General features: G+C 48.1%; 3 protein-coding genes across 3 annotated transcripts; 1 reads left to right on the top strand and 2 right to left on the bottom strand.

Moving 5' to 3' along the window:
• Positions 1-2885: 2885 nt before the first annotated feature.
• TRUGW13939_01928 (uncharacterized protein) lies at positions 2886-5871 on the bottom strand (the record flags this gene model as incomplete). The annotated part of the gene is made up of 4 exons (XM_035485125.1): positions 2886-2999; positions 3064-5558; positions 5623-5741; positions 5822-5871. The coding sequence occupies 4 exons, from the start codon at positions 5869-5871 to the stop codon at positions 2886-2888; spliced, it is 2778 nt and encodes a 925-aa protein (XP_035341018.1).
• Positions 5872-8268: 2397 nt separating this feature from the next.
• TRUGW13939_01927 (uncharacterized protein) lies at positions 8269-9928 on the top strand (the record flags this gene model as incomplete). The annotated part of the gene is made up of 4 exons (XM_035485124.1): positions 8269-8282; positions 8716-8777; positions 8838-8986; positions 9041-9928. The coding sequence occupies 4 exons, from the start codon at positions 8269-8271 to the stop codon at positions 9926-9928; spliced, it is 1113 nt and encodes a 370-aa protein (XP_035341017.1).
• Positions 9929-10294: 366 nt separating this feature from the next.
• Positions 10295-11854, bottom strand: TRUGW13939_01926 (uncharacterized protein; the record flags this gene model as incomplete). The annotated part of the gene is made up of 2 exons (XM_035485123.1): positions 10295-11312; positions 11373-11854. The coding sequence occupies 2 exons, from the start codon at positions 11852-11854 to the stop codon at positions 10295-10297; spliced, it is 1500 nt and encodes a 499-aa protein (XP_035341016.1).
• Between the last annotated feature and the right edge of the window lie 1172 nt (positions 11855-13026).

Raw genomic sequence — 13026 nt, 5'->3', positions numbered from 1 at the left:
TTCCCTGTTTTTCGTCTAATCCTTCCCTCGTCCGTTATTCTTGCAGCTCTTCTTGACGCGAGAAAGCGGGGGACTCAAGCAACAAACCCAGGCCCTGCCTAACTCAGTTAAGACCTCTTAAGAAGTGGCTTTTTTTGCCTGCTAGGATTAGGGTTGGTTGTTGTCCTATCTTAGCCATCCCCCCGAGATGATCGACCGAGCCAACAACATGCGGCGCTTTTGGCGTGCTATCTCGCTATAGTTTAGTCCGGATCGTTCGGTGGATGCGCCGTGCAGAGTTGCAGTCAAATGGCAACCTCGACCTTATCTCGATGGCGAGGTAGCATCCGTTTGTCGAGATTTTGTTACTTCTCATTTTGAGCATTTACAGCGTTTGTTTGTTGGATTTTAAGTTTTTCTTGTCGAGTCGTGTAAGAGTCTAAAGTGTTGGTGATAACTGCTTTCTTTCATGCATGGCAAGATATTCATTTTAGAATGATCATCCATACGGATTATAGACACACCGCTTCAATTGTAGTTAGTACATTGTCTCCAGTTTTCTCTTCTTCTCTTGTCCTCTATAACCGTTCGTTCGTTTCATTTTTTGAAAGAGGAGAAACAAAAAACAAGGATCACCAAATCTTATCACAAACCCCACCTTCCTCTTTGTACCTGCATCCCTGTTGCTAGCTACTAGCTAACTCATGAAGAGGCCTGCCGCCTGACGTCTGTGGGTATCCTGCAATCATGTGAAAGTGTACGTATCAAAAAGCTGAACGTTGAAATCCGGGACCTTCAAACCACCAACCAATGCACGAACCCTGAGCTCAGTGGATGCAATCGCTCCTCTTGGCTATCTGGGGAAACGGGCGCCACCAGTGACCATGAGGTTGCCCAGAACCTCTTGTTTCCTTCCTATTAAGTAATGATGTAGCATGCATCACCCTGTCCCCTGTCCGGCTTTTGTGTGTCGTACAGACTACTTGCAGATCCGTGCCTGATGATAACTGCGGTCTGGCATGGAAGACAGTCCAAGCGGAGCAACAGGAAGCTCTTAGCCTCTAGGTCTTACTAACTCTAGTAATACGTACATGCATAGAGGGGGAAATGAAAATCTTTGTTTTGTTTCGGTGCTTTTTTTTGTGGATATTACTTACTACTTACTTGGCACGTCTTATTTGTATCGTTACGAGTGATTGATTGATCGACACAGATATGCCTGTCCAGGCATTTACTACGTCCATGCATGAAATGATTATCATTCCCCCTCGGCGGATCATTTTTGGTATCAAATATGAGGAAAAGACAAGAACCGAAAGTCGGAGTACTCCGTCTGTAAAGTTGTAACAGTGTTTGGCTTTCCTTTTGACCGTGAGGAGTTGTCTTCCTCGTATTATTACTAGGATATACTAATATACTTTGTGTCTATCAGCCATCGGAACATTTCCATTTTTTCTCACGGCGGGTTGACGTCAAGTTAATTTTGATAAGGTTTCGATTCGCAAAAAGTATGCAAATGGCCCAAGTCGGTCAACAGAGTTTTTTTTCGGTGAGTTTGGTGAATACGGTGATGAAGAGTTTTTCTCTTTGTCAAAGGATTGTAGGATTGTCACATGTCTGTGAGCACTGCTTAGTTTGAAGTTGTAGCATATGCCAATGTTTAGGTATGTTTAATATTGTAAAGACTCCGGCTACAGTAAAATTTCCAAGGCCATGCTTCTACAGGATAATATTTAGGCAATATCAATTCTGCATATGTAGTTGACGTAAATATCCAATCATTTGATATAGGTTGACGCTTCTTGGATGTTGTAGTGGTGAAATTCATATAGTTATCACTATACATACACGTGCATCAATTGATGTAGTCCATATAATATATATGTAACGGAAATCGCCTTTAAAGATGTCAATTTCTCCAAATAAGATACACTTACAGCATTCTTTTCGAATTATGTATAATTTATATACATATTTAAAATGTACCAGTTAATCGCCCAAACATGCTTAATGGGTTGATATATTTTAGTAGGCAGGCGCCAATATAAAAATCAATACATACAACTGAGACAAAATTTGAACATGACCCGGTAAAAGAAATATAGAGCGAATGATTAATTCAAATGATTAATTGGGATATAAAAATGACTAGCTTCCAATATTTGGAAAAGACCAGGCACTTACGATGGCTTCGAGGTACCAGGACAATCAGATCTCAGTGACTATTTAACTAGATTCGATGTAAAAAATGCAACAATAAACCATCCACTAAACATAAATCCATTGAATAACCCTGTGTATTCATAAAATAAGTCCCCTAGGAACATTCTATCAGTTAAAACTACTAGTCGTAAATTTTTACGACATGGAGCCTCGAGTTAACCCAGCATGATGAAAGTTGATGATTACCAATTGACATAATAATTGTTATCTAACATTTTGAAACATCTAATTACATATACCTAAACTATAAGAGACATCATGGATTGCAGCAATAATCTGGTACATGTATTGGTTAATGTCAACTGGTCTTGCTATTAACCTGTTAATCACGAACATCCACTGCCAACATGCATATCCCTCTCATACTACATCAACCAACATATGCCAACCATCACAGTTCAAATGTTGACCGTCAACGGTTCAACGTTGAAGTACTTAAATTTGTTGGCTGCACGTGATATGTTGAACCCCAGTCATATAGAATTGTACATGCAACATGCAAGAAAAGTCTAAAAAGAGTAAACATAATTGATGAAATTGAAAAGTCATGTCATATCTACTCCAACTAAATCCAAGAATAAAAATAAAAAAATCGCTCATCATAGATCAGTGCCAAAAATATATACACACAACATATACATCAAAGATCAAACAAATCCAGTCGATCCCGTTGAAAAATCTAACTACGCAGCTTGCATCATCTTCCAGGTCGTAGCATCGCAAGTGACTTCCTCAAAAGTGTGGAGCACCGAGAATCCCATTGCCGATAAACTGTCAAAGTTGCCATCGCCGTCAACCTGTTCAAAAAGCCGTTAGTTAGACCAAGAATGAACGTTCTCTCCTTGGAAAACGAATACTTACACAATCCAAAATCACCGCGTCCGCACCTGATTTGCGGACTTGTCGGATTCCGAGAAGAATCAACCCTTGCATCAATGTAGCATACTCGCCAACCGAGGGCGAAATCACAGGCGACGAGACGCCGCCACCGACAACATTTGCCTCTTTCAGAGCTGGTACATACTCTGCAATCACCGACTGGTTATTGTAAATCACAACACTGCCCAAAATGGCACCGTCATCGGGCCTTTTAGCGCGAATAATGCCTGAATGCGGTGCTCCGTTCAATGCAAGTTTGTAGATTTCCATCACTCCCTGGCGAGAGCTTGTCTTGACGTGGTCAATAATCGAATCTGCGTATTCCCATCCATAAACCAGGTCGTAGTCGATTTCTGCTGTTTGTAAGCTCTTCGTAAGACCTTCGGGGGCTACCCAGGTCGAAAGCGGCCGTAACATGACAGTGCAGACTGGTCGAGACAGCGCCGTGTTCCACCCAAGCTGAGCAAACCATTGCCGTAATCTCTTACGCTCGACCGGGTTGGCAGTGGGAATGCCTAGATATACACTGGGTAGGCGTGAACCTAACTGGAACCGCCGGACACCAGTCCTATGAAGAAGAGTTTGGATAGCTCGGTTGTGTAGAGAGTGTCCAATAGATAGTTTCCGCCGTGTTGGTTCCACAATGATCGACCCGATAACTGCAGTTCCCGTTGACCTGAAAAAGTACGACGAACAGAAGCCGTAAAGAGCATGAGTCGTGCTGTTACGCACAACGAAATGAGCTTCCTCAACATCGTCACTTCGAAGCAGAAAACTGCTAGATGATACACTGGCAAGTTCTCCATGAGAGCCATTCTCTCTCAAAGCATCCAACAGGGCATCGAGAGCTTCTGCGTCTCGCTCTTCGTTCCACGACTCGACCAGCCAGTGTTGGCGAGACTGATTTAGTTTCTGGCTTCGGCTAATAGTCCCTGGCAGAGCCCCAGTCGGAGACAGATCCCCGAATAACACCTTGACCAACGCTTGTAGCGCCGTCTCGGTGAAGTCATAGGTACAAATGTATGTACCAATCGCCGGGTCTGTGGCAAAATCGTATGGAGAACTGACTGACACAACAACGACAGGCTTTTCATATCGCTCACCGGTTTGCGAATATTGCGATTTACAAATCATTGAAACGTGTTTTGTGAATCCATGCTGATAGAGGTTCCGGTTCGAGTCTGCAGTGACCACAACGACTGCACTGACACGGTCGATCAGGCTCTCATGTATGGGACGTACTCCCGTGGATGTGTAAGATGTATGAAGAACACGGCCTGACCGTTGTCGTGCAAGAGATCTGCCAAATTCCCGAAACACATTTTCCCCACTGCCTGCAGTTGAACTCTTGTCCCAGTCTGGTGATGTAGCCATGTTATCTAAAATCGACCGTGATACTGCCGAAGCGGGGAGAGGCTTCACTAGAGGGGTCAAAAGAAGGAGCTCTTCATCGGGCTCCAGGATTTGAGTGAGAGGAAGTAGAGTTTGCGTATCTCGAACAAGGGTAATCGAGCTGTCGTACGCACGAGTAGACAGACTCGTATGCGATGGTTGCATCATAGATAATGTATTTGTCCCTCCGGGACCTAGTGCCTGCTCCCACGACGTACAGCGTGATTTCATAGCGAGCACGCGTTTGAGTGACTGGTGGATTCGAGTTCGGCTGATCATCCCGTTTTCAACCCCCAATTTGAGACCGTTGAGAGCTTCTAGCTGAATAGGGTACGAGCGGCAAAGAAGGATCAAATCACAGCCAGCTTTCATTGCCATGACTGTACCACCGCCCACGCCGATATTGTGCGTGAGGGCTTCCATCTCAAGGCACTCTGACACAACCACGCCGCCAAACTTCAGGTCTTTACGTAGTAAGCCGTCGACCACTTGCTCGGAGAGACAGGCGTGCATGACGTTGACTCCGGCAGAAGACATGGCAACTCCACCGACCATCATTGCGTCAAGACCGTTGGAAATGGCATTCCGAAATGGGACCAAAGCACTCAGACTGAGTTGTTCGAGCGACTCCTTGATGACGGGGACATCGGCCTCTGACCCGATAAACTCAAGGTTGCCGTACGAGGGAAAGTGTTTACCGCAGGTGACCAGACCTGCTTCTTGGTATCCTTTCATGACCTCGACACCATATTGCGAGACTTCTTGCGGATCGTCACCGCTGGTACGCACACCGAGAGGCTGATTGCGGACATTGGTCAAGACATCCAAGACTGGGCCCATGATCCAATTGACACCGACGGCTTTGAGTTCCTGCGCGGTGGCCGAGGCGACTTCGCGCGCAAGTTGTTTAGAGCCGGTTGCAGCGATGCCCATTGCGCTGGGGAATTGTCGGATATAGATCTCATCAAAAAGACTGTTGACCCCGCCATTCTCTTGATCTAGCGCAATCATGAGCGGCACGGGATGACCGGCATCCCGTGCGATGGTTTGCAGCTCTAGGATGAGCTTGGTTGTTTCTTCGGCGGCTGTTGAGTTGGATTAGCGGCTGTCTCGGAGGCGGTATATTGTTTGTGCTTGAGCAGGCCTTACATTTCAGGTTTTTGGCATTCAGCAAAATGTTTCCAACGTGATAATCTTCAATGAGAGAGCGTATTTGTTGGTCCACCGTAGTTCCGTCAAAGCCCATCATAAAAAGCTGGCCCATTTGCCTAGACGCGATAACAGTCAGTCTCAATTCTGAAAAAGATCGACGTCCACTGCCAGACTCAACGGCTCAAATATAGCTCACCTGTCAATGTTATCCCATATGGGATGCATTGTCCCGTCCTTTGGGGCCATGACGGCCCGGACCCAAGGATTGCCAGCTCCCTCAAAGGAATCGCTATTCAAACGATTTGCACAGCAGTTGGGTCTACCTCTGCGGCTCCTGTTATGGATTGAGAATGATTACGCGACAGATGTGAGAGGAGTTTAGCTCGTTATAGCTCGGTATAGCTCATGCAGCGGAGTGCGACAAGCGCAAAACGTGTTCAATTGACTAATACAAAGCTGGCGGAATGCTCAAAGGGCACTGTGTCGCTTGGAGACGAGCTCAAGTATTAGGCCTTGCGCAAGAGTTCACTTTTTTTCTGTCGTTCTTGATAATCTCTTTCAAAATGGGCGACGACGTGCTGGGAAGTTGAGGTGAAGTGTGAGTTGTTTGATAGGTAAGCTTCCGAGAACCGCGGCAGCTTGAATGGAGGCTCGCTTGAAGATGGAGTAGAGCGAGAAGCAGTCGTAATACTAAACAGCTAAACCGGCTGGCTGGAGTACTCGCTCACTCGCAATAACAGATATGTTCTTGAGCCAGAGCAAGAACGAGGCTGTCGATACGGACTCCGCACGCCAGCGGAAGGAGCGCAGGGACGTGCCGGCGGCGTCACGTGCCCAGATAAGAAGCGAGTAGCGGGCGATAGACAGGAGCGCGCCCTGATTGGCTGGAGGGCTGTCGGGACTCGGGACCCCGGACTGGGCCCGCTGCGGAGAAGAGTTTGTTTAATTTTGCTTCAGATGAACAACAACTACTGATGGTGAAAACCAGGATATATCAGCTATTGAATGCCAATGGGTGTGTCAGTAACATACTCAGAAATTCTATCTTCTCTCTGACTAAAATCTTACGTTCAGGCAGACAGGATGCGGGTGCAGATGCAGATCTCCCCGTTTTAGAAGCAGAGATGATGTGCGTACTACCATTCTCTAACCAACCTGCTCGGCCCCAAGGTCGGCTTCAGCCTCAAGTGCTTACTACGCCACTGGTTCGTGTCTTGTGTGTCTTGTGTGTCTTTATCTGTTTGCCGACCAATTGTAGTCGTGGAACTATACCGCTGACCCAAAGCCCTGGGTTTGTTTTCCTTGAAGACGTTGTTTCTACGTTTCTAGGGAAGATATTATTGTTGCAACTTGCAAGGGACTAGCTTAGGAACGGACAGTTGATCCACAGATCATGCAGATCGCTGGCTGCTTAATCCTTTGAATAATGAACTAAACGTGAATAGCTCGATAGTGCGCCAGGTCAACGTTTTTACGCTCCTTTGAGCCGAAGCCTACTTTGTGTATGCTTGTATGCTTGTAAGCCGTAACGTTGAAAAGGTTATATTTGAACTGTCATCAATGCGATCTATCTAGCAAAAGACTCCAAGTTATGATACTACACGAATTAGATTCTGTGATTCTCATTCTTAAGTGATAGGGTGGTCTGTGGGTTTGAAGACTATTCAACCACTTTATCATTTTCGCTATAATATTTTTCATATTATACCAGTTAGTTGCCGGGGATGAAGGCTTGAAAAGCATAAAGTACAAGTTAGTCAACTAGCGCTGCAGTAGTGATAGCCAATTCGGAAGTGCAAAATAGGATATGCCGAAGCTAGCCACCCCATTGGAGACAATTGGCACAGTCACGGTAATTGCAGTGAAACCGGGACTGAGGTGGTATCAGATAATCCCACCGTTGCACTCGCGCGCCGTCATGTCACAGTGCCGTTTGCCGGGTTCCGCCGGTTGGTTCGCCGGATGCAACCATGCCGGAAAGCTTGGCATCGTTATAGCATGTGCGGCATCAATTTGATAGCGGAAAAGCATCTAAATATATTGAAATATAAAATAAATAAATACATATTTTCTGTTGACTCCCTGCATTAAAAATACATATAAATATACACAAAACTATCAAAGAATTAATTAATCAGTAACTATATTTGCAATCTCAGTTGTACGTTTAAAGAAAAAACCACGGATCCGGCTGGTACGACCCATTACTAGCGTAATTTACAGCGTAATCTCGATACATGCAACATGGTTCCATGCGTATGTATACGGCTTCATCTGGGCATGAAATGAGCACCCACAACCTACCTGATCGGCGGGTCTATGGGAATCCGCGACCAGCGAACTCTTGGACGCCGTTTGCCGCGTGTTTTCATTCCATAAATAGATTGGCCAGGTACTTTTTTTTTTTGTAGGTATTTACTATATGCCGAAAACATCCTTAGGACGCTGGAATTTGTCACGAACTTGACATATGCACATTGTGCTATATCATAGTGCTATACAATTACTTGGAAGTGGAGGTCGAAGTGAAAGTGAAAGTGAAAGTATGAATCGCAGGATTAATCTAATTATATTATTATATAGTGTAAATTTGTCATATCTAGATGCGCTACCACCGCTGCGGGGCGAAACGAAGCCGCAACGATGACATGTCGATGGTGCGGTTGCAATTCAACGGTAGCAGTGTGTAATATTAAACGTGTAATCTGGTGCCGGACGCGGGAGGGGCCGGTAATTGACGATTGACTGGTCGAAAGCATTGGCATTATTATTAAAATCCTATTCTTTTTTTTTTCGTGTTGGTTGTTGAGTCACCCCCGGCACTTTCCTGTTCCCTTATCACCTGTTCACGTCCATCTCCATCCTTTGTCGGACCACCCTTTTTTCTCTCGAAACTTTTTCCTCCTTGCTACTTTCCTCGCTAGAAACCATCACAGACACACAAGTATACTGTCTGGTTGCCAGTCAATAAAGCTCCTCGCCTCTTCTTCTACCTTTGCAAGCTCGCAGCCTGGTGACGTAGCCGCCCACCTGCAGAATGTACGTTCCCCGCGCCACGATGCCATGCAGCAGCAGCTAACAAGCACGCAGGAGAGTGATCATCCGTGAAGACCCGCAGGGCGTGTCCGAGTACATTGCCGAGTACATCGTCAGTACGTGACTTGACTCGATAAATCTTCTGTCTTGAGACGGGCGACTAATATACAGAGCAGGCCGCATCCAGACCTTCAACCCGACGCCCGAGAAGCCATTTGTGCTGGGTCTCCCTACAGGCAGCAGCCCCGAGATCATCTATCGCATCCTTGTGAAGCGGTACAAGGCCGGCGAGATCTCTTTCCGCAATGTCGTGACCTTCAACATGGTTTGTCTAGCTAAAATGAGAGAGACAAAAACAAAAAGCTGATTTGTGGTGCAGGATGAATACGTCGGGCTTCCGCGCGACCACCCCGAGTCGTACCACAGCTTCATGTACAAGCACTTCTTCTCGCATGTCGACATCCTCCCCGCCAACATCAACATCCTAAACGGCAATGCTCCCGACCTGGCCGCCGAAGCCGCCGCCTACGAAGCCAAGATTGCGCGAATGGGCGGCATTGAGCTGTTCCTGGGCGGTGTCGGCCCCGACGGGCATATCGCATTCAACGAGCCCGGCTCATCGCTGCACAGTCGCACACGCGTCAAGACGCTGGCCTACGACACCATCGTCGCCAACTCGCGCTTCTTTGGCGGTGACGTGCACAAGGTCCCCAAGATGGCGCTGACCGTGGGCATCCAGACCATCATGGATGCGCGCGAGGTTGTTGTTGTCTGCACGGGCTCGCACAAGGCGCTGGCCTTGCACCATGGCCTCGAGGGCGGCGTTAACCACATGTGGACTCTGTCTGCCCTGCAACTGCACCCTCATCCGCTGATCGTGGCTGACCGTGACGCCACCATGGAACTCAAGGTCAAGACCGTCAAGTACTTCGAGTCGATCGAGCAGTCTGGTACCGACGCGCGCACCCAGGGCCCTCCGCTTGTCTACCGCCCTCGAACATACGTGCCTGCGCCACTGCTGACCACTGGCGCAAGGCCGACATCGCAACCATCGCAGCCACAGCCGACCAGCGAGCCCGCCACCAAAGTGTTCCCCAAGGACCTCAAGATCAACACCGACATGCGCCGCTCCATGGACGAGGACGGCGAGCTGACCCCAGACAGCATGTCCTCGCGCCTCCTCGACTCGGCCGTTTCCGGCATGGACGCTGCGCTCAAAAACGATCTGACGCTGGACCCGATGGGATCTCGGGTGACTCCTGTGTAGGCCGAGGATTTTAATACGGATTTTTTTTCAAAACTTAACTACAAAGCGTTGTTTCGGCTTTTATTATCTGTTGGTATCTTATTTGGGATTGCTTTTGTCGTTGTTGTTGTTGTTGCATAACAGATTAAAACGAGTCAAAGAGTGGAAAAGACTTTGTAACTCGTATGTATACGGAGAATTGGGCGTATGGCGAAATACAGTTTGGCAACAGAATATACCATTATCTATAGCGCGTGAATCTAGACTGAATGATTTCAATTTATATAGCTGTGTTTTGTAAAAGTGTATGTAGTGTGTGTCACTAAGTGTATGTATTTGTATGTTTATTCAAGTCATTGATCTCATGTGTACTTTTTTCCTTTTTTGTTACAATTTTGCAAAAGCCGTGGCCACCGAGCCCGCCATATCAACCAACGTACTCTTATTCCTGACCCAGGCCTCAATACCTCTCCGTCCATTCTCGACTCCGACACCACTGTGCTTCCACCCTCCGACACTCATTTCCGCCGGTGATTCGCCCCATGAATTAATCCATGTGATACCTGCCTGCAGCTGGTCGATGATGCGATGAGCCTTGTTTAAATCACTAGTGAACACGCCCGCGGCAAGACCCAATTCTGTCGTGTTGGCGCGACGCACGGCTTCGTCGACGGTTTGGTACGGCAGGATCGAGAGTACCGGGCCAAAAATCTCCTCGCGCACGATTTTCATATCGTCCGTGCAATCCGTGAAAATGGTGGGTTGGACCCAGAATCCTCCGTGCAAGGAGGGAGGTAGGCTGGCCGGTTGGCCGAGGCCGCCATACAACAGTTTTGCGCCGTCTTGCTCGATGCCGTGGCGGATGTAGCTGGTGACTTTTTCATAGTGGGGGCGCGAGACAAGAGGGCCTAGGTTGGTTGCTGGGTCCATGACGGGGCCAGCCCGTACGTATTCCATCTTTTCGAGCAGGCGCTTCTCAAACGCGGATTTGAGGCTTGTGGGCACAAACACTCGTGTGCCGTTGGTGCATACCTGGCCGGTGCTGTAAAAGTTGGCCATCATGGCACCGTCCACGGCATTTTCCAGATCAGAGTCTGGCAGGATAATCAAGGGGGACTTGCCGCCGAGTTCCATGGTGACATATTTCATGCCGCCTGCGGCACTGCCGGCTACCTTTTTGCCTGTGGAAACCTGTCCCGTGAAGGAGACTTTGGCGATGGAAGGATGAGAGGTTAGGTATGCGCCGACGTCGCCGGCGCCGTGGACAACGTTGAAAACACCGGCTGGTAAGCCAGCTTCGGTGTAGATCTTGGCCAGGGTTTCGCCGTGAAGGGAGGTGAACTCGCTGGGCTTGTAGACCATGGTGTTGCCGGCTGCGAGGCAAGGCGCAGACTTCCAGAGAGCTCTGCAGAGCGTCATTAGCACTACTCAGTTCCACCCAACTCGCTCAACTCGCTCAACTTACATCTGAATAGGATAGTTCCAGGCCCCAATGCCGGCACACACGCCCAAAGGCGCCTTTTTGGTGTACACCCAGGCGTCTTCTCGCAGCTGGGTGGTCTCGCCATTCAAGCCGCCGCCGCCGACCAAATTGGCAAAGTATTCCAGAACATCGGCGCCTGTGGTGACATCGACAACGCTTGTCTCTGTAAAGGCTTTGCCCGTATCGTGTGTCTCGGCGGTGGCAATCTCGTCATTGTGGTCGCGCAGCAGCTGCGCGGCCTTTTGCAGAATGCGGGCACGCTGGATGGCGGGCGTGGTGGACCACGATGGAAAGGCCCTGTCGGCAGAGGCAATGGCGCTGTCAATGTCGGCGTGCGATGCCTCGTGGATGTCTGCAATGTGTGCTCCAGTGGCCGGGTCGATGGTCTGGAAGGTCTTGCTGGAGGTGGCGGGCTGTGACTGGCCGTTGTAGTACAGTTGACGGGCGGGGTATGTGACGGCCATGGTGTGATTAAGTCTGGACTTTCAGAGTCCTTGCAGAGTCCAGAATTTGTTGCACGTCGACTCAATTCAATGTGCGAGAATCAAGAAGTTGGTGATAGGAAGACGGAAACTGCTCTGGCCGAGGTGAACTTGCTCGGCGGCGGGGACGGAGATCAGGGCCGCCATTGGCTGGAATCACCGGAGCCCCACCTGGGCTTCCTCTTACTACATACTATGAACTATGTACTACAAGTAAACTGCTGCATAAACCAATCATAAAGACTGCTGTATAGAGTAAGACTAATTGAAGAATCTGCCATCTGCCCCTGGTTGGACCCGACTCAGCGGCATTTGGGGTATGCAGTACCATGCAGTACCATGCAGCGTGCACATGCTGTGTCCTCTGGGCTTGCTAGTTATTGCCCGTTTTGGGACTAGGGCGTCCGCTAGTCGAGGACGCTGAACTTAGTAAATTCTCTCCAATTCGAGTATGTGCAAGAGATATACCGAATACTTTTGCGCCCGAAGACAGAATATAAATACTGTATACGCAGTTCTGTGTCTTGTTATTGCCGTGACCTCCTGTCCTAATTGACCGCTGTATTCTGCATCCAGGGCTTATACATAAAGAGGTAATACTATTTCTCGCGATTGTGGGGGAGCTGCCCGCCGACGTCACCTTTTACTACTATTTAGTTTTCACTTTTTAGTAGCTGCACACCGACACCCGGCGCTGACAGTTGGCCCCATGATAATCTAAGGGCTTGCTGTCTCGGGAATGGCGTCTTTTTTTCTCTTGTACGTACTTATTTTGTAGTGCGTACCGCGGTCCTGCATGTTCCTTTCAGTCGGTATGAGATAAGGTGTCTTGTCTCACGGCATTAAAGTTGATATTGTGATCACTACACTATAGGAGATACAGAAGAAGTACGTATATTGTAGCATATATCGTTATTTTAATACGAGGGCAGGAAAAGAAGAAAAAAAAAAACTTATCGACCATTCCTTATCGGCGACCAGGTGGGTCTTAATCGCCCCACCTGCAAAGACCGCAGGCGTTAAATCGCGTGCCCGCCCTGTTCTTCTCTCTTGCTCCTCTCTCTGTCAATTCTCTGTCAATTCCCTGGCACTCTGACAATATTTTGTTATATCTCGCATCTATTCTGCTTCAATTCCTGCAGTCTGTCCGGCCT

This window comes from Talaromyces rugulosus, chromosome I (assembly GCF_013368755.1).
Source record: "Talaromyces rugulosus chromosome I, complete sequence".
NCBI lineage: Eukaryota > Fungi > Ascomycota > Eurotiomycetes > Eurotiales > Trichocomaceae > Talaromyces > Talaromyces rugulosus.
This window is presented reverse-complemented; position numbering and strand designations above follow the sequence as displayed.